This window comes from Bubalus bubalis, chromosome 1 (assembly GCF_019923935.1).
Source record: "Bubalus bubalis isolate 160015118507 breed Murrah chromosome 1, NDDB_SH_1, whole genome shotgun sequence".
NCBI classification, from domain to species: Eukaryota; Metazoa; Chordata; class Mammalia; order Artiodactyla; family Bovidae; genus Bubalus; species Bubalus bubalis.
Window position 1 is genome coordinate 3,493,079 of NC_059157.1, and position 19,547 is coordinate 3,512,625.

A 19,547-nucleotide genomic window follows, 5' to 3' on the forward strand; every position below is an offset into this window, starting at 1 on the left:
CAGACTGGCAAATAATTTGGGCCAGTCTTAAACCGTACATGAAGGACACAGTTCTTGTTAGAACCAAAATTTGAAATTGCTTTTTGCTCTTCCTGGCCATGGCTGCGGGATGCTGTGTAGATATAAGAATTTCTTTTACTGCCGTGTACTGTAACTGTTTGCATTTAGACATACTGGGAGGAACCCCTGTCTTACAGGGCCTGCAAGTTAAAATCCATGGTTACGAAAGAAACCCTAAATAGTTATTAGGCTCTTGGAGCCCCGGTCAGTTGTTATGATGGAAGTTCTGTAGCTTGGAGGGTTGGACGTTCCCTTCTCTGAGTTTCTGTGTCCTGTTTACTGTGAGATGAGCGATGCTTCATTCACAGGTGACAGGCACTATGTGTGTCTTTTTCCAGGGCTCCTCTTGAAACCTTTCTACAGTTAGAGGTTATAGTCCAACTCCCGTGGCTTTCCAAAGGTTAAACTTTGGAACCTGGTAGTAAGCCCCTCCAGTCGGACCAGCCCATGCAGTGCGATGATAACACTTGTCGTTTGATCTGGAGGTGCAGGAAAAGACATGCTGTCTTGTTGATTAAAGGGCTAAGTCAAATCTTGAGTCTTAATGACATGACGCAGGCTTAGTCTGCCACTTCCTTTCGGGCTGAAATCTTTGTCGCTTTGCTCTGGCATTTCTGGCTTCCTTATTCCTTGCTGTGCACTCTCCCTCCCTGCCGTCCCCCTCCCTTCAGAACAAAAAAGTTAGCCAGTTGGGGGAAGTTCTCTGTTTGTTCTGAACACGTGCACTTGAACCAGGAAGGTTTGTGACACTGGACTTGCTGAGGAAGAGATGTGATTGTGAGTCTCCAGACTCTGTGAGTCGCTGTCAGCCAGAACTTGGAAAGTGTGGTTCGTTCCCCAACAGATGTTCACCAGGCCCAGTAGGTTAGTAAATGTTCCTTGAATGACTTTTTAAAACATATGACATCCTGAATACATGTGATTTGCATCAGAAGAATTGTCTGTGATGATGACAGATTTTTGTTTGTTCCAGTTTAATCTTACTCCTAGTTTTGCAAGTGTCTTGAGGCCTGGCACGGTTATCAGTGACTGGCTGGGGTGCGCGGGGTGCACCCCGCCTGCCTGTTGCCCTGGGGCCCATGGAGCGCTCTGCAAGTCTCTGCTTCGCGTCTGCCGTGGCGTACTAGCTGGCGGCCCTTTGACTTAAAACACAGCTGTGTCAGGCTGCTCTACACCACACTCAGTTGCTCGTCCTAACATTTACTGGGCATTTCCTGTTGTGCCAGGTACATGAGATAGAGCAGTGGAAAAGCGCTCATGGAGCTTACGTGCATGTGGAGGGAGGAACAATTTTAAAAACGTATAAAATTGTTCTCATCACGAGAAAAAAAATTTTTCTCTTTCTTTAATTTTGTGTCCGGTATGAGATGATGGATATTCACTTACTGTGATCATCATTCTGTGATGTATTCATATGTCAAAACATTATGCTGTACACCTTAAACTTATGCAGTGCTGTATGCCTATTACTTTTCAATAAAACTGAAAGGACAAGTGTACAAAAGAGTAATTTCAGGTAGCAGCACTAAGAAATTAGAGTAATGGCGTAGCGAATGACAGGGCCAGTGGGAGCATTGGTTGATGCCAGTTGGGAGAGAGGGCCCTGAGTGATGACAAGGAGCCAGCCACCAGAGGACATTTTTAAGCCCAGAGACAACAAATAGAAGACTAGACATTATGCGTGAGGGTCTAGAGCAGTAGGAGGTGGGATGGGCAGCCGTCAGATTGTACTGATTTCAGAAGGCCATTGGAAAGTTTTATTTATTTATTTTTTTTAAGTACAAAATAATTTATTACAGCATTATATAGGTTGGCATTATTTTACAGTGAATTCTTTTCTCTCAACAATTATGAATCTAAATATACACTTAGCGTGAAGGAAAACAATTTTAATTAGAACAGTTTCTCTAAATAAAATCTTTTTGAATTTATATTTGTCTTAAAAGGAAGTATTAATGTTACAAACATATATGGTTCTGAAAAAAACATATTCAATGATACTATTACTGTTTTCTGTACAAGATAGAACAAAAGCTGCTGCTGCTACTGCTAAGTTGCTTCAGTCGTGTCCGACTCTGCGACCCCATTGACGGCAGCCCATCAGGCTCCCCCGTCACTGGGATTCTCCAGGCAAGAACACTGGAGTGGGTTGCCATTTCCCTCTCCCATTGGAAAGTTTTAAATAGAGGAATGATCTGTACCACCGTGATTGGCCTAGTCTCACAGAATTTCCAGCTCATAAAAAGAGAGCTTATGGAGTTACTCTTTGTAAATATAAATATCCCTGTTGTTTTTTGTTTTTTTTTTTTTTTTTGCCTTATGAACAGATTCACTGACATTTCTTTATATAGCTTTCTATTACATCTGGATAGGATAGATCTGTCATACCTGCTGTATCTAGATATCTTGTATCTAGAAATTTTATAAAAGTTAAAGATGTGCCGCCCAGAGTCTGTGTCTGAACCCGTGAGGGGACGTGTCACCGCGCTCCGCTTGCCTGTCTGACGTACCGGGTGGGCGAGAGTGTGACTGCCCTGTGACGTCTACGTAGCTGACAGAAGCAGCTTCCTGGTTGGGTCTCTCCTGCTTGCCCAGCTTCCAGCTGAAGGGCAGGTGGTCCAGGGCTGCTGGGGGGAAGCCTCAGGACCTCGGCCTCTCTCCCCAGCAGAGCAGGGGCCGTGGACAGAGCTGGGCCGGCAGGCGGTGCGGTGGCCCCAGTGGGCTGGGTGCAGCCTGCTGGTCTCCCAGCGGCCCTTCCAGGCTCGATCTCCGCAGCCGGAGGCCCCGCGTCTGTGCGATGGGAGTGTGGGGTGTCCTTGATTCGGTAGACTCTTTAGTGGAGTGATAGCTTGCCCTACCTTTAGTTAATGAAAGTGGAAATACTTGGACTAAAAGGGACATGTAGGCCAAACCCAGGGAATATTGCTAATAAATTGATTAGAGTTAAAATCATTCTCAGGTGTGTGTTTGAGGCTTTAGCTACTGAAATTCTGATGTTATAGATATGACCTGTGAAATGTAATTCTAGCCTATCTTAATAAATGATTCCGGGAGGTTTGGAGTTGCATTGGTAAGAAATTACATAATTTCTTACAGAAGAGTAGGTTTTCTTACTGAAGAAATGGTTCTCATTATTTTTTTCGACTGACCTAATAACAGCTAAGTTAAGGGCCTCTAGGAAATTGTTCTTCACTTATTTACTGTTAAAGAAAAAATTACACACTTAAAATTTATGCATGTCATCCAAAATTCTTAAAAGGGGGCACAATTTCAGTGCAAATGAAACATGGGTATTTTGCTCTAAGGGAAGCTACACCAGTAATACAAAATAATCAATACAAAAATGCATCAAGTAATTATGTTTGACTTTTAAATGAACTGTAGTAATTATACTGTAAAATGAATGAATGTGTCCAATATTTTGGGCATTCACTTTATGGAAAATAATGAAGGAACAGTGGGAAAGCCTGATTCGTGATACTCTGGACAGCTCTTTTTTTTTTTTAATATTTATGTTTTTGACTGTGCCTGGTTTTAGTTGTGGCACGTGGGATCTAGCTACCCTGTTCAGGAATCGGACCCCAGGCTCCCTGCATTGGGACCACCAGGAGAAGTCCCCTGGACAACTCTTTAGAGTTCACATACATATCATATCTTAGTTCAGCTTCTTTCTGCCTCATACTCTGTGCTGTGGAAATTTTGAAAATAGCTTAAAATTTAGTGATGATAGCAGCTAACACATCAGTATGATTTTTATTCCCACTTTAAAGATGAGGAAAGAGAAACTTAAAATGGTCAGGTAGCTAGCCCAAGATCACTTGGCTCTTAACTGGGGGAGCTGGTGTTTAGGCCCTGGCCCATTAGAGCCTCCTCCCTAACCGTCCTCTGAGTTAGACCTCACTTCACGATACTGTCCATTCAGTTTTTACTCAGCTAAACTGTGGAGGTTTAAAAAGATGGGGTTATTCACAAGTTAGCCCCTGACTTTGTTTCATCAGGCTGGCCATTTACCCCTCTGTGCGTTCTCCAGCATAGGTTTAATCACCAGTGCATTCCTCTTTAAAAACCTGAAGGACTCCAGTTGCCCTTCAGATTAAGTACCCCCCATGCTGGTTCTTTGTTGCGTCGTGTGGGCATCTCTTTGTTTCTGAGTGTGGGCTCTGGAGCGCCTGGCTCCGTAGTTGTGATGCTTGGTGGTGGTTTAGTCCCAAGTCGTGTCCCGCTCTTGACCCTATGGGCTGCAGTCTGCCAGGCTCCTCTTTCCATGGGGAGTCTCCAGGCAGGAATACTGGAGTGGGTTGTCATTTCCTCCTCCAGGGGGTCTTTCCAACCCAGGGATGGAGCCTGGGTCTCCTGCTTTGCAGGCAGATTCTTTACCGACTGAGCTATATAGAAGTCCCTCACGGGCTGACTCCAGGAGGCTTGGCTCCTATTCTTTACTCCCCTCTGTAACTTAGCCATGTTCATCTCACTCCCTGGTGCATTCCCGCTCCAGTTTCCATCCTTACTGTTCTTACAGCCCAGACGGAGGTGATTCATCCCGTGCGGCGCTCTCATCCGTGCCCTGTGGCACTGTACACTCTCCTCTTTACAACATGGATCACACTCAGTTACCGCCGTTGATGTTTTCTTTAAGACCTGATTGCTTTATTTCTTGGGCTCCTCAGGTGGCGCGGGGGTAAAGAACCCACCTGCCAGTGACAGAGACAAGGGTTTGATCCCTGAGTCGGGAAGATCCCCTGGAGGAGGGCTACAGTCCGTGAGGTTGCTGAGAGTAGGGTGCAACTGAACACGCATGCCTTTTTATTTCTTGAGCCTAACACCAGGAGATGCCTAAAAGGTTGATTCTGAAACAAAATGCTGGTTAGCAGTAATTGTATAAGTGTTCCTTTAGTCACTGAAGAGATTATAGTCAAGTTGAAGTGATGAAACCACAGTCAATTTTAATCTTTCATGGATGGAAATAGGACTATTTCTGCTACTTCACATAAATGTAATATATATCCCTAAGATTTTAAACATAGGTTTGGTTTTTAATAAAATATACAGTGTATCCAGTGATTTAAAATTCAGATCAAAATGCGAAAATGGGATCATGACTTGGATACTTAGCAGTGCTGGTCAAAGCATTTGCTGGTGAAGGCATCGAAGTTGCTGCATTATGTTAAAAGAGGTAGATGTAAATTACTTTTTGCAATAAAATGTAAAGAGTAGCAGGCACCATCAGGAAAAAAAATTTGAAAAAAAATTAAGAACGACATTTCCTTGGCTGCGCCGCGTCTTCGTTGCTTCTCTGTGGGCTTTCTCGAGTTGGCCGAGTGGAGGCCCGTCTTCACTGCTGAGCGGTGGCTTCTCGGGGTGCGCACTTCAGCAGCTGCGGCCCGTGGGCTCAGTGTGGGGCACGGGCTCAGTTGCCCCGTGGCACGGGGGGATCCCATCTGTATCCTCTGCTTTGGCGGGTAGATTCTTAACCACTGTGCCACCAGGGAAGTCCTGAAAGTTATTTGACTAAAATTATAAACTGAGCATTTATTTGTGTCTCTGTACATATAGCGCTGAGTTAGATTGTGTGGAGATGGATGTTCTCAGCATAAAATGGCATAAAGCAGGTAGTGAGCTGGACACTGTATATAAGGTTCATAGGACAGAGCCGTGTTCAGTGTTTTTTCTTCATCGTGCCTCCCTTCCGTCTAAGCTTTCTGTCCAGTGACGGCAGTGATTCCCAGCCGTGCCTCTAGCCAAGCACACCCGGGAGGTGGGGAGCCCGCCTTCAGAGCTGAGGGTGGAAAGGAGGGAAAAGCCCCAGCAGTCCCACAGCCTGAGCCGGGGCGGAGGGGGTCGGCCGGCGGCCTGAGGGGTAGCCCCAGCCTCGCTGCTAGGGGCCAACAGGGAGGATGGGGGGGTGGAGGGTTCACGGGCTGGGGGCGTCCGTGGAGGGAGGCTGGGGCTCTGGAAGGCTCTGCCCTGAGAAGGGAAGGGGTCTGAAGAGGCTGACCTGTTTCTTGAGGTTAGAAATGGGGCCTCGCTTGTTCTCCCCACAGACTACATTTACATCCCCACATGTGCTCTTTTGTATAAATAAGATCATCTGAAAGAGAAGCAGAAAAAGGCGCAGGAGAAACTGCGGAGCTGGGTGGAAGAGGCGCCCTGGACTTTGCCATCACTCCGGACACACCTGGCCTGCCCTCCCCTGTGCTCCCTCCGTGGCGGCCCACCTGGGGTTTGGGCTGTAGAGTAATTTTGAAAACAGTTTTGCCAAGAAAATACCTTTGGAAAAAATCGTGTATCGTTAAACTCGTTCTCTGGCCCTTCAGAAGCCTTTGTTTTCTGCGCTTTCCTTCCCCTCCCTGCTCTTGGTCTCTCTCCTGATTTCTTTCTGGGGCGTAATTGACACGCAGCATATTAGCTTCAGGAAGGCAGCACAGTGACTGGATGTTGGTGTGTGCTCTGAAATGATCAGCGCAGCAAGTCCAGTTAACGTGGTAGCGTGCGTGGTTCCCGGTGAGTCTCCCTGGGGTGAGGACTTCTGAGATGCACTCTCCTAGCAGCTCTCAGCGTGCGGCGGTGGTGGCTGCAGCCTCCATGCTGTCTGTGACCCCCTGTGCATTCTTGCTGAGAACTTGTGCTTTCTGACGCCCTCACCCAGTCTGTTGTGTCTGTGAGCTTGGTGTTGGGGTGTTCGATTCCACGTGTCAGTGAGGTCACGCGCTGTCTGTCTTGCTCTGTCTGACTTGGCTCAGCATCGTGTGCTCAGGTCCATTCACAGGACTGCAGTCTTTTCACGGCAGAGTAACGTTCCTCTCTGTGCGCTGACGCATCTTCGTGCATCTCTCAAGGGGGCACTTAGGTGTTTCTGTATCCTGGCTGTTGTGAATAACGCTGCAGTGGACCTGGCGTACATTTAGACAATCCCAGAAGTGGAATTCCCAGATCATAGGATAGTTCTATTTTTAGTTTTTTGAGGAAGTTCCATCCTCAACAACTGTCTTCCTTCCCACCAACAGTACACAAGGTGGGACCCTTTATTCCTTTTTTTTTTTTTAAATTGAAGTGTGGTTATTCACAATACTATGTTTCAGGTATAGTAGTTCAATATTTTTATAAATTATATTGCATTGAAAGTTACTACATGTAATAGCTTGTTTCCTGTGCTGCCCAGTATATCCTTGGTGCTTATCTCTTTTATACATGGTGATCTGTATCTTAATCCCACACCTCTAATTTCCCCCATATGCCCCTCCCAACTGGTAACCCCTCACTAGTTCTCAGTACCTGTGGGTCTGTTTCTGTTTTGTTACATGCATTCTTTTTTTTTTTTTTTTTTTTAGATTTCACATGAAAGTGATAATGTAGAATATTTGCCTTTTTCTGTCTGACTTATTTCACTAAGCATAATACCCTGTGGTCTATCCATGTTGTTGCAAATGGCAGAATTTCATTCTTTCTTATGGCTCAGTAATAATTCCGTTGTGTATTGTACATCTTTATCCATTCCTCTGTTGATGGACCCTGAGGTTGCTTCCATATCTTGACTCTTGTGAATAATGCTGCAGGGAGCACTGGGGTGCATGTATCTTTTTGAATTGTGGCTTACTCTGGGTCTGTGCCCGGGAGTGGGGTTGTTGGGTCCTGTAGTAGTTCTTAGTTTTTCAGGGACTCTCCACTCTGCTGTCTGCAGTGGCTGCCCCAGTTTACACCCACCCACTGTGCGTGAGCATTGCCTTCTTCCACACCCTCACCAGCACTTGTTACTTGTAGACTTTCAGAATGTGGCCATTCTGATGGGTGTGAGGTACTGTTTCATTGTAGGTTTGATTTGCATTTCTCTGATGATTAGTAATGTTGAGCATCTTTTAATGTTCCCGTTGGTCATCTGTATGTCTTTGGAAAAATTTCTGCTCAGGTCTTCTGCTCATTTCTTAATAGCATTTTTTGATACTGAGTTGTATTAGCTGTTTGTTTATTAGTGCTGTCTGTTTCTTAAATGCTTGATCTCTGGACCATGCTTGGGCCATGCTTTAGTCTAGTTCAGTGAGCCCTGCAGGATGATATTCAATTTTATTCTCAACTCTTTGCGTCAGGTCTTCTGATATCCCCTTGACAGGACCACGGATGGGTGTAGCATCTCAGTTGTTAGATACTGTAAATAGATTTACGTTTCACAGATGTCGGTAGTCTAATTGCCCAGTTCCCATTATATATGCAAAAACAAAATCACAAATAATGAAGTAAAGTTTATACCAGTCAGGGATAATTTGTTTTTGGCAAGCTGAAATCATCTGTTGAATCTGAAAATGTGCTGAAATCTTTAGGTTTAGAAAATGAACAGAACGTAAGAAAGGGCCGTGTGACTGAACGTTGGGGTGGGGCAGTTTGGGTTCTGGTTGTGTGTTACCTGGGGCTGTGGATCACCCCTCACTGCTCCACTCCATTCATTAGCGTGGAACCTGCCCCTGCATGAATGTGGCCCTGCCTTTGCGCGCGGCCCCAGCCCCCCAGCCCCGGAGAGCTGCAGGGGTGTGTGGTGCGGGCCCCGGTTGGAGCACTGGCTGCCCCATAGGGCTGTGCCACTGGAACAGCAGAAGCAGGAAGTCCTGTGAGGCGGTTGCTGTGGGGCAAGCTTTGCTTCAAATGTAGAGACACCATCTGAAATGTGAAGCGTCTGTACTGGGGGTGCTGTCAGGCCCATTTTACAGATGATAAGGTGAAGGCACAGGCTCCACGTGGCGAGTGAGTGGAGGGCTGAAGAGGAGCCCAGGCCCTCCGGCTCAGGACCTGTGTTCTCCACCATTCCGCTTTGTTACTGCCTAAGGCTCTCTATGTTGCAGGTAACGAGAATTCAGTTTTAATGCATTCAAATAAAAAGGGGTTGTTATAAGGACACACAGGTGTGTGACTTAACCAGTCTGACCTGAGACGTTCTGGGTGACGGCGGAGGCAGGGTCCTTGCCCTCCGTCTCATCTGCGCTGCTCTCCGCACGCGGGCCTCGTCTTTCTCAGGCTGCAGTCGCTGCTGCCCGCCCCCCTGCCTGCAGCAGCAGCGCCACGGGGCTCAGGGAGAAGCTGCCTTTTTTTTTCTTTTTTTTTTTTTTTAGCCAGTTCCAAAACTTCTGGGTGAGGGCCTGGTTAGTGCTGTTTGATTGACTCCTGGACCAACCAGCTAATTTGGTCACTGGTCCAAATAACACTAGTGTTGATGATTAATTTAAGAAAATGGAAGGAACCTGTCCATTTGGTTCCTAATAACTGGCCGTTGAGGTTCCTGGGCACTCTGCGCCCTCTGAGGATGGGACCGTGCCAGCCACAGCCACACAGTGCCTGGAAAATGGTTGGTGCTCAGATGTTTACCAAGTGGGGAAAGGAATAAGTGAATGATCTTCCTGAAAAAGGAGCACGTCTAAAAATAGACTTCAGTTTTCTGATGGCTGTCCAGGGAGTGCCGAGGATGCAAATAGCCTGTTGGAGCGTTCTCAGCCGGGGAGAAGGGCCCTTTCTCCTGGGCTGGGAGCACTTGTTTTAACTGCAGCAGTGCCCGTCTTTCCCTTCCTCTCTTTTCCCTCAGTTTGTGTCTCAGGACTGCCTAGTGTAAAGTGGAGACGTTTATTTTTTATTTTGTACTACTTGAAGAGAAGTTGTGTGCTGTTGTTCCTAAGCTAAAAAAAAAGTCGTGGGTGTGCTTCCCTTGAAAATGAACCATTTGATTGTCATATATTAAAAAGTAAGAATTTAATAGACTATCCCAGTGGGAGAATTTGTTTCCTAGACACCTTTGGAAGCAACTATAGTAATTCATTTACATGCGATACATAAATTACTTATTTGACTTCTTATTTTCGAGAACCTTTGTTTGCCCCATGTTTAGGTGATTAACAGTGATTCGGGCAGCGCCTGCTCTGACAGCCATCCTGAAGCAGTGGTTCGAGTACAAAGTGTCAGCCGTAGAGAAGGCGCTGCAGAGCAGTGACCGAGTCAGCGGGGCTGGCGGGAGGGTGAGCTTCTGCGTGCAGCCACAGACTTTGCTGCCCGTGGGAAGAAATTGCGGGCATGAGTGAAGAAAGAGGCTGCCTTAAGATGCCGAAAGTTTTACATCAGAAGCTGTCAACTTTTGATGTTGGCGACCTAACAGCTTAACTCTTGTTGTGTGCAGATGGCTTTTGCGATGTCTTGGGGCAAAAGCCGCACTGCCTCATTATTACAAAGCCAACCCGTTGTCTGCGCTCTGAGGAGAGCTGGCTTTCTAGTCTCACAAAGTGGGACTCACATCTTACCTCTGCCCCTTAGCGCTCTAACCTGGGGCAGACCACTCAAGCCTTACAGCTTGCTCATCTGTGAACTGGAGATAATAACCCCTACCTAGTTATGCGGAGGGCAAGCATTCGTCACCGTTCAGGGTGGTTTTTCTAAAACATATCAGGTCGCTTCACTCTGTCACTTGGAGCCCTTCCTCTCCCCTTGGGGAACCTCAGGCCCGTCTCAAGCTGCCCCTTGGAGGCACTGCTAACCTCCTTCCCCTAGTCTGCTGGTCCCTTTGAGATGAGAAACTGGATAATGTTGTTTTCTTACATTTTTATTTTATGAATGTTTTAACCTACACTATTTTCATGATGGAGAATTCACCTCAGGGACGGACCTTCAGTCCGGATGTGCCCTGGGTGCTCACTGCACACAGTGCCCAGAGCCCCGCAGTTTTGAGTCCGTGCGCGCGTGTGCTCAGTCACTTGAAGCGTGTGCGACTCTGTGGACCCTCTTTGGAGCCCTCCAGGCTCCTCTGTCCATGGGATTCTCTAGGCCAGAACACTGGAGTGGGGTGCCATGCCCTCCTCCAGGGGATCTCCTGGGCCCGGGGATAGAACCCGCGTCTAGGTGCGTCTCCTGCATTGCAGGCGGAATCTTTACCGCTGAGTCACCGGGGAAGCCCTTTTGAGTCCACATGTCTTTACCTAATAGGTAAGTGGAAAAGACAGACCAAGGCTGGAACCTATTTCTTTTCTAACTTTGTATTGTATGAGGAGGACATGTTTCAGAAACGTAGTTTTAGGAGGGTAATTATGGCAGATGTCATTAGTTGGCTTTGGGTTTACTAAAGCCATTGACGTTTGCCATATCTCGGAACTTTAAAAAGGAGCTACATGGTTCCCTTTCCCTTCTTTTAAGTTGAGGAATTTCTTTTAAAAATTAAAGTAAATTTATATTGAATTTTGTTTTAGGACTTGTGGTATTTCCTGGAATACATACGAATCAGTATGAGGAATCAGTGTTTGAATCAATAATACTTAAAATTTAGAAGATGCTAAGTTAATTACTTGCTCAAAGCAACTGAGCATTAAGTGTGTGTTTTGTTTTAATATTTATCTATTTGGCTCTGCTGGGGCTTAATTGAGGCATGCAGGACCTAGTTCCCTGAGCAGGGGTCGAACTTGGGTGCTCTGCGCTGGGCATGCAGAGCCTCAGCTTCTGGGCCACCCGGGAAGTCCCGAGTGGTGTGTGTTTAGTGCCCTGGTTCTCGAACCGTTTTCTGTCTCAGTTATATGTAACATTTTAAAAAATATTCAGAAGCCACAGCCCACCCCAGTGACGACTCATCACCAGGGAAGTGTTCAGACACTTGCGTTAAGACTGTGCACAGGCCAGTCGCCAGAAGGCAGATAGTGTATATGTTGCCTGTAGTATATACTTCAGTCCTAATTTCCATTTTCATGGCATAATAAATTACTAAACAAAATAAAGATAGTTGGTCAGTTTGGGAAACGTTTTTGTCTTCACTTTTTGAACTTTTAGAAGGAAAACCTCAGGGTAACGATGTGTATAGCTTTAATCAGTTCATAAATAATTGAACCCTGGTGAATTGAGACTGTGTTAAATTTCAGTGTGTGGTTCTGTGCATAATCAACAGAAACAATCCACAAAGTAAACGGTTTATTTCAGCTTGTAGTAGCTTTGTACTCAAAGGCATTCGGCAGAAGGTGGGCAGAGGGGTTCAGCACCTGTTCCCCCTGAGTTCTGAGCTGTGTCTGATGACTTCAGCTGCTGCTTTCGTGATCTAGTCGTAGCACAGACAAGATACATGTATCTCAGGAAAAAGTTTCTGAGAGTTTACTACTGATGTTATAAGACTATGCTTTATGTTCATAGGCCTTTTGGAAAAAAAGCTGCTTAGATATAGTTGAAATATATTGAGACAGCAAGAACTGAAGCATTTTATTAAAGTCTTGTGAACAAGTTTTTAGAGCAGTTTTTATAACTTAAATAGATATATTTAAAGTGAACATTCAGCTAATAAAAGTAGCCATCCATTCAAAAAATTTTTGGAAACAGCTGATTTAGAGTTCTCCATAAAAATATTTTTTCATTTCACTTATTGCTCATAAATTTTCACCGATAATGCATTCACTCACTGAACATTAGAGACCGTCCCTGTAACATGACACAGGCGAGGCCGAGGCCCCGTGGAAGGTCTTAGTCTGGAGGAGCAAGGAATTTTAAACAAGAAATAAAAGGGCTGTAAATTTTACGCAGAAAACTAAGCTGTTTCGATTCTCCTGGTCAGAGGCAACTCTGGTTCTTTCTGCCAAAGCATGATACAGGTTTTTCTTGGAGATTTTAGAGTTCAGTGTTTTCAGTCCAGTTCCTCACTTTATGGATGAGAACACCTGGATCTGGGGAGGTGGTGTGATCTGCCTGCGGCGGCAGCGCCGGGGGCTGGTGTGTTGGGAGCGAACACCAGGCTTCTGCTTGCTGCCTGCGCCCCAGTCATGACAGACAGGACCGAGCGCGCCGCTGCGGGCGGGCTTCACGCTCTCTGTGTGCCAGTCTTGGTTTACTCAGAACAAAGGCAAAGCTCTTATGTTAAATAGTTCATAGTCTAGAGTGAAAGACTGGCAACTGAAAACAGGTTTATAAAGCAGCTATTTGTTTAGCATATGGATTAAGATGATGGGTTCTGAATTAGATCGAATTAAAGTTGTAGCTCCCCACTTAGTAGATCTGTAAATTTGGGAGAAACATAAATCTCTGCACCTCAGTTTCCTTATTTGTCAAATGGAGATAAAAGTGCTTATGACCTCATAGGTTTTTAGGATTTAAGTATGTATTGTACATAAAACACTTGTAACAGTGCTCTATTCATAGTGAGCCCTTAACATGCAATAGCTACTAATACTGAAAACGCATTATTTTAAGAAAATTTTATTGGAGTATAGTTGATTTACAGTGTTGTGTTAATTTCAGGTATACAGCAAAGTGAGTTAATCATGCACATATATCCACTTTTTAAAAAAATATTTATTTCTTTATTTGCCTCTGTCACGTGGGATCTTTTGTCTTTGATATTTCTTGATTTGGCTGTGTCACGAGGGACCATTTAGTGTGGTACAGGAGCTCTGGTGGTAGTGCACGGGGTTTTGGGGTGGGCAGACTTGGGCTTCCTTACCCCATGGCACGTGGGAGTTTTGTTCCTTGACCAGGAATCTGAACCCGTGTCCCCTGCATTGCAAGGCAGATCCTTAACCACTGGAGCACCAGGGAAGTCCCCACTGTTGTTTTTTTTGTTTTTGTTTTTTTTTAATTAAAAACATTTTTTTATCAGAGTATACTTGATTTTACAGTGTTGTGTTTTAGATGTCCAAGAAAGTGAATCAGTTTTCCGTATACGTATATCCACTCTTCTAGACTCTTCCCAGATATGTCATTATAGACTTTTGAGTAGAGTTCCCTGTACTATAAATAGACCTTAAATAGATAACTAATGAAAGCATTCTCTTTAAAAGCTATACTATTCTGGTTTTCCTCCAGTTTACAGAAGAAGAAGTTGAAGCATAAAGTTAGATAAGTTGCCCATGATCACACAGTTAGAAGTTTGGGGAGCCAGGACTTACAAACTGGGAATCTAACCAAGTGCTCTCTGTGTAGACCCAGGCCAAAGTGTGTTCCAGACTTACTACCAATACGAGGAAACTATTTGGTTGATTGGTTTTGGTTTTGGCTTTTGTTTTGTTTTGTTTTGTTTTTAATAGGGTCACCTACATCTGATTTGAGTGAGAATGGTTTATTTGATAAATAGCATTTATTTTTTGAGGAACTTTTGACTTGATGATTAAATGTTGATAGTATATAGTATGTAGTTTCAATAGAAGACAGACTCTTGATAATGTGGACAATTGAAAATTATAAATCTTTGTCCATCTCTTGTAAATTTCCCTTCCTTTCCACCTACCCATTAATTGGTGTTGCTTTATATTACACATTGATATTTTTAAGTCTCTGTGGGTGAAGTGTTTCATACTGTTAGTATGTAAGTGACAGTTGGTGCATAACTTTTAATATTCAATAAGGCTTTCTTTTAAGCAGCCGATGGCTCCCCTGGCGGCTCAGTTAGGAGAGTCCGCCCTCAATGCGGAAGACCCGGGTTTGATCCCTGGGTTGGGAAGATCCCCTGGAGAAGGAAATAGCTACCCACTTCAGTATTATTCTGGACAGAGGAGCCTGGTGGGCTGCAGTACCTGGAGCCACAGGAGTTGGACACAACTAAGGGACTAACGCGCACTTTTCAGGGGTTCCCTTTAAGCAGGACGGAGTTGGGATTTCCTTTTTAATCTGACAATCTTTGTGTTTAAATTGGAATGTTTAGCCCATTTACATTTAGTGTTATTGTTGATGTGATTGGGTTTAAAATCTGTTGTCTTACTATTTGTTTTCAATTTATCCCATGTGTTCTTTATTGCCTGTTTCCTTTTTTATGCCATCTTTTAGGTTCAGTTAATCTTTCAGTGACAATATATGCTTTGTTGGGTTACTGGCTGTAACTCTGTTTTTTTAGTGGTGGTTGTAGAGTTTATAGGATTCCCTTGTGGCGCAGAGGGTAAAGAGTCTGCCCACAATTCAGCAGACTTGAGTTCCCTGCGGGGGGAAGATCCCTTGGAGAAGAAAATGGCAACCCACTGTAGTACTCTTGCCTGGGAAATCCCATTGATGGAGGAGCCTGGTGGGCTGCGGTCCGCAGGGTCGCAGAGAGTTGGACAGGACTGAGCGACTTCGCTTTCACTTGGAGTTGATGAGCCACATCTTCAGCGTGCGTCAGTCTGCCGTCACGTGGCGTCACGCCCTGTGTGGCACAGAGCCCTTCCACGCTCACCGCTCCTACCGACGTGCTGTCGCTGTGATAAACTTCCTTTCTGCAGGTTATAAGCCCCATAATACTTGCTTACTATTTCCACTTTAAATAATCACCCTTTAAAGAGATTTAAGAAATTAAAAATTTATATTTTCCAAATATATTACTGTTTCTGCTGTTGTTTATTCCTTTTTATAATTCCAGGTACACACCTACTATCATCTCCTTCCAGCTGAGAGATTGCCTTTTAACATCTCTTACAATCAGGTTTGCTGGTGATGAATTCTTTCAGCTTTTGTATATCTGAAAAAAATCTTTGTTTTGCCTTTGTTCTTGAAACATTTTTGCTGGGTATGGAACTCTGTGGGACAGTTTTCTCTTCACGTATTACACTGTGGCTCCTCTGCTTCCGTCTGGCTTTGTCTCCGGTGAGCAGTCCGCCAGTGTCCTCGTGAGCCGGCCCCGTGCCTCCCCAGCACACGCTCGGTGCTGAGCACAGTCACCCCGAGCTTGGAGGATGGCCGAGACAGCGCACTGTCTCTCAGCTTTGCTGTCTGTGTCGTTGCTGGGTTTGTTTCTGGTGATGGGTTTCTCTCCTTGCATTTTCAGACTTTTCTGTATCTGGTAGTTTTCTGTTGAATGCCAGACATTGTGAATTTACCGTTTTGGGTGCTGGATATTTTTGTACTATTAAGCAGAGTCTGGTTTTTCTTTCTTAAGTATTTATTTTGGCTGTCTCGAGTCTTCGTTGCTGTGCGCGGACTTCCTCTAGTTGTGCTCCGGTTTCTCATTGTGGTGGCTACTCCTGTTGCAGTGCACGGGCTCGGGCATGTGGGCTCAGCAGCTGTGGCTCACAGCCTCAGTTCCCCATGGCATGCGGAATCTTCTGGGCCACGGATTGAACCTACGTCCCCTGCCTTGGCACATGGATCCTTAACCACTGGGACATTCAGAAAGCCCTTAAATATATTTTGAGCTTTATGTTGTCGTACAATTAAGTTACTTGGAAATAAACTGATCCTTTCAAACTTTGTTTAAACTGACAGGGCTTCCCTGGTGGCTCAGACAGTAAAGCATCTGCCTGCAATGCGGGAGACTTGGGTTCGATTCCTGGGTTGAGAAGATCCCCTGGAGAAGGAAATGGCAATCCACTCCAGCACTCTTGCCTGGAAAATCCCATAGACGGAGGAACCTGATAGGCTACAGTCCATGGGGTCGCAAAGAGTCGGAGACGACTGAGTGACTTCACTTTCAGTTCAGTTCAGTTCAGTTCAGTCGCTCAGTCATGTCCGACTCTTTGTGACCCCATGAATCGCAGCGCGCCAGGCCTCCCTGTCCATCACCAGCTTCCAGAGTGCACTCACACTCAACGTCCATCAGTCAGTGATGCCATCCAGCCATCTCATCCTCTGTCGTCCCCTTCTCCTCCTGCCCCCAATCCCTCCCAGCATCAGAGTGTTTTCCAATGAGTCAACTCTTCGCATCAGGTGGCCAAAGTACTGGAGTTTCAGCTTTAGCATCATTCCTTCCAAAGAAATCCCAGGGCTGATCTCCTTCAGAATGGACTGGTTGGATCTCCTTGCAGTCCAAGGGACTCTCAAGAGTCTTTAACACCACAGTTCAAAAGCATCAATTCTTCAGCGCTCAGCTTTCTTCATAGTCCAACTCTCACATCCATACATGACGACAGGAAAAACCATAGCCTTGACTAGACGGACCTTTGTTGGCAAAGCAATGTCTCTGCTTTTCAATATGCTATCTAGGTTGGTCATAACTTTCCCTCCAAGGAGTAAGCATCTTTTAATTTCATGGGTGCAGTCACCATCTGCAGTGATTTTGGAGCCCAGAAAAATAAAGTCTGACACTGTTTCCACTGTTTGCCCATCTATTTGCCATGAAGTGATGGGACTAGATGCTATGATCTTCGTTTTCTGAATGTTGAGCTTTAAGCCAACTTTTTCACTCTCCTCTTTCACTTTCATCAAGAGGCTATTTAGTTCCTTTTCACTTTCTGCCATAAGGGTGGTGTCATCTGCATATCTGAGGTTATTGATATTTCTCCCGGCAATCTTGATTCCAGCTTGTGCTTCTTCCAGCCCAGCGTTTCTCATGATGTACTTTGCATATAAGTTAAATAAGCAGGGTGACAATATACAGCCTTGACGTCCTCCTTTTCCTATTTGGAACCAGTCTGTTGTTCCATGTCCAGTTCTAACTGTTGCTTCCTGACCTGCGTACAAATTTCTCAATAGGCAGATCAGGTGGTCTGGTATTCCCATCTCTTTCAGAATTTTCCACAGTTTATTGTGATCCACACAGTCAAGGGCTTTGGCATAGTCAATAAAGCAGAAATAGATGTTTTTCTGAAACTCTCTTGCTTTTTCAATGATCCAGCGGATGTTGGCAATTTGGTCTCTGGTTCCTCTGCCTTTTCTAAAACCAGCTTGAACATCTGGAGGTTCACGGTTCGCATATTGCTGAAGCCTGGCTTGGAGAATTTTGAGCATTATTTTGCTAGTGTGTGAGGTGAGTGCAATTGTGTGGTAGTTTGAGCATTCTTTGGCATTGCCTTTCTTTGGGATTGGAATGAAAACTGACCTTTTCCAGTCCTGTGGCCACTGCTGAGTTTTCCAAATTTGCTGGCATATTGAGTGCAGCACTTTCACAGCATTATCTTTCAGGATTTGAAATAGCTCAACTGGAATTCCATCACCTCTACTAGCTTTGTTCGTAGTGATGCTTTCTAAGGCCCACTTGACTTCACATTCCAGGATGTCTGGCTCTAGGTCAGTGATCACACCATCATGATTATCTGGGTCGTGAAGATCTTTTTTGTACAGTTCTTCTGTGTATTCTTGCCACCTCTTCTTCTTATTTTCTGCTTCTGTTAGGTCCATACCATTTCTGTCCTTTATCGAGCCCATCTTTGCATGAAATGTTCCCTTGGTATCTCTGATTTTCTTGAAGAGATTTCTAGTCTTTCCCATTCTGTTGTTTTCCTCTGTTTCTTTGCATTGATTGCTGAGGAAGGCTTTCTTATCTCTTCTTGCTATTCTTTGGAACTCTGCATTCAGATGCTTATCTTTCCTTTTCTCCTTTGCTTTTCGCTTCTCTTCTTTTCACAGCTATTTGTAAGGCCTCCCCAGACAGCCATTTTGGTTTTTCACATTTCTTTTCCATGGGGATGGTCTTGATCCCTGTCTCCTGTACAGTGTCACGAACCTCAGTCCATAGTTCATCAGGCACTCTATCTATCAGATCTAGTCCCTGAAATCTATTTCTCACTTCCACTGTATAATCATAAGGGATGTGATTTAGGTCATACCTGAATGGTCTAATGGTTTTCCCTACTTTCTTCACTTTCAGTCTGAATTTGGCAATAAGGAGTTCATGGCCTGAGCCACAGTCAGCTCCTGGTCTTGTTTTTGTTGACTGTATAGAACTTCTACATCTTTGGCTGCAAAGAATATAATCAATCTGATTTTGGTGTTGACCATCTGGTGATGTCCATGTGTAGAGTCTTCTCTTGTGTTGTTGGAAGAAGGTGTTTGCTATGACCTGTGCATTTTCTTGACAAAACTCGGTTAGTCTTTGCCCTGCTTCATTCTGTATTCCAAGGCCAAATTTGCCTGTTACTCCAGGTGTTTCTTGACTTTCTACTTTTGCATTCCAGTCCCCTATAATGAAAAGGACATCTTTTTTGGGTGTTAGTTCTAAAAGGTCTTGTAGGTCTTCATAGAACTGTTCAACTTCAGCTTCTTCAGCGTTGCTGGTTGGGGCATAGACTTGGCTTACTGTGATATTGAATGGTTTGCCTTGGAAACGAACAGAGATCATTCTGTCATTTTTGAGATTGCATCCAAGTACTGCATTTCGGACTCTTTTGTTGACCATGATGGCTACTCCATTTCTTCTGAGGGATTCCTGCCCACAGTAGTAGATACAATGGTCATCTGAGTTAAATTCACCCATTCCAGTCCATTTTAGTTCGCTGATTCCTAGAATGTCGATGTTCACTCTTGCTATCTCTTGTTTGACCACTTCCAATTTGCCTTGATTCATGGACCTGACATTCCAGGTTCCTATGCAATATTGCTCTTTACAGCATCGGACCTTGCTTCTGCCACCAGTCATATCCACAACTAGGTATTGTTTTTGCTTTGGCTCCATCCCTTCTTTCTTTCTGGAGTTATTTCTCCACTGATCTCCAGTAGCATATTGGGCACCTACTGACCCGGGGAGTTCCTCTTTCAGTATCCTATCATTTTGACTTTTCATACTGTTCATGGGATTCTCAAGGCAAGAATACTGAAGTGGTTTGCCATTCCCTTCTCCAGTGGACCACATTGTGTCAGACTTCACTTTACTTTACTTTAAA

At 44.8% G+C, this 19,547-nt stretch overlaps 1 protein-coding gene across 3 annotated transcripts in view; it reads left to right on the top strand.

Moving 5' to 3' along the window:
* Positions 1–19,547, top strand: part of LOC102395276 (ubiquitin-conjugating enzyme E2 E1) — a 64,203-nt gene that overhangs the window by 18,021 nt on the left and 26,635 nt on the right. Inside the window, exon 4 of one of the 3 annotated variants that reach the window (XM_025272234.3) lies at positions 6,141–8,269. The exons of the other annotated variants lie outside the window; for them this stretch is intronic. Within the exon in view, the coding sequence (XP_025128019.1) occupies positions 6,141–6,429 (289 nt within the window). The 3' untranslated portion in view covers positions 6,430–8,269. Of the gene's footprint in view, positions 1–6,140; positions 8,270–19,547 lie in introns of those variants that run through there. 3 annotated transcript variants of the gene reach the window in all.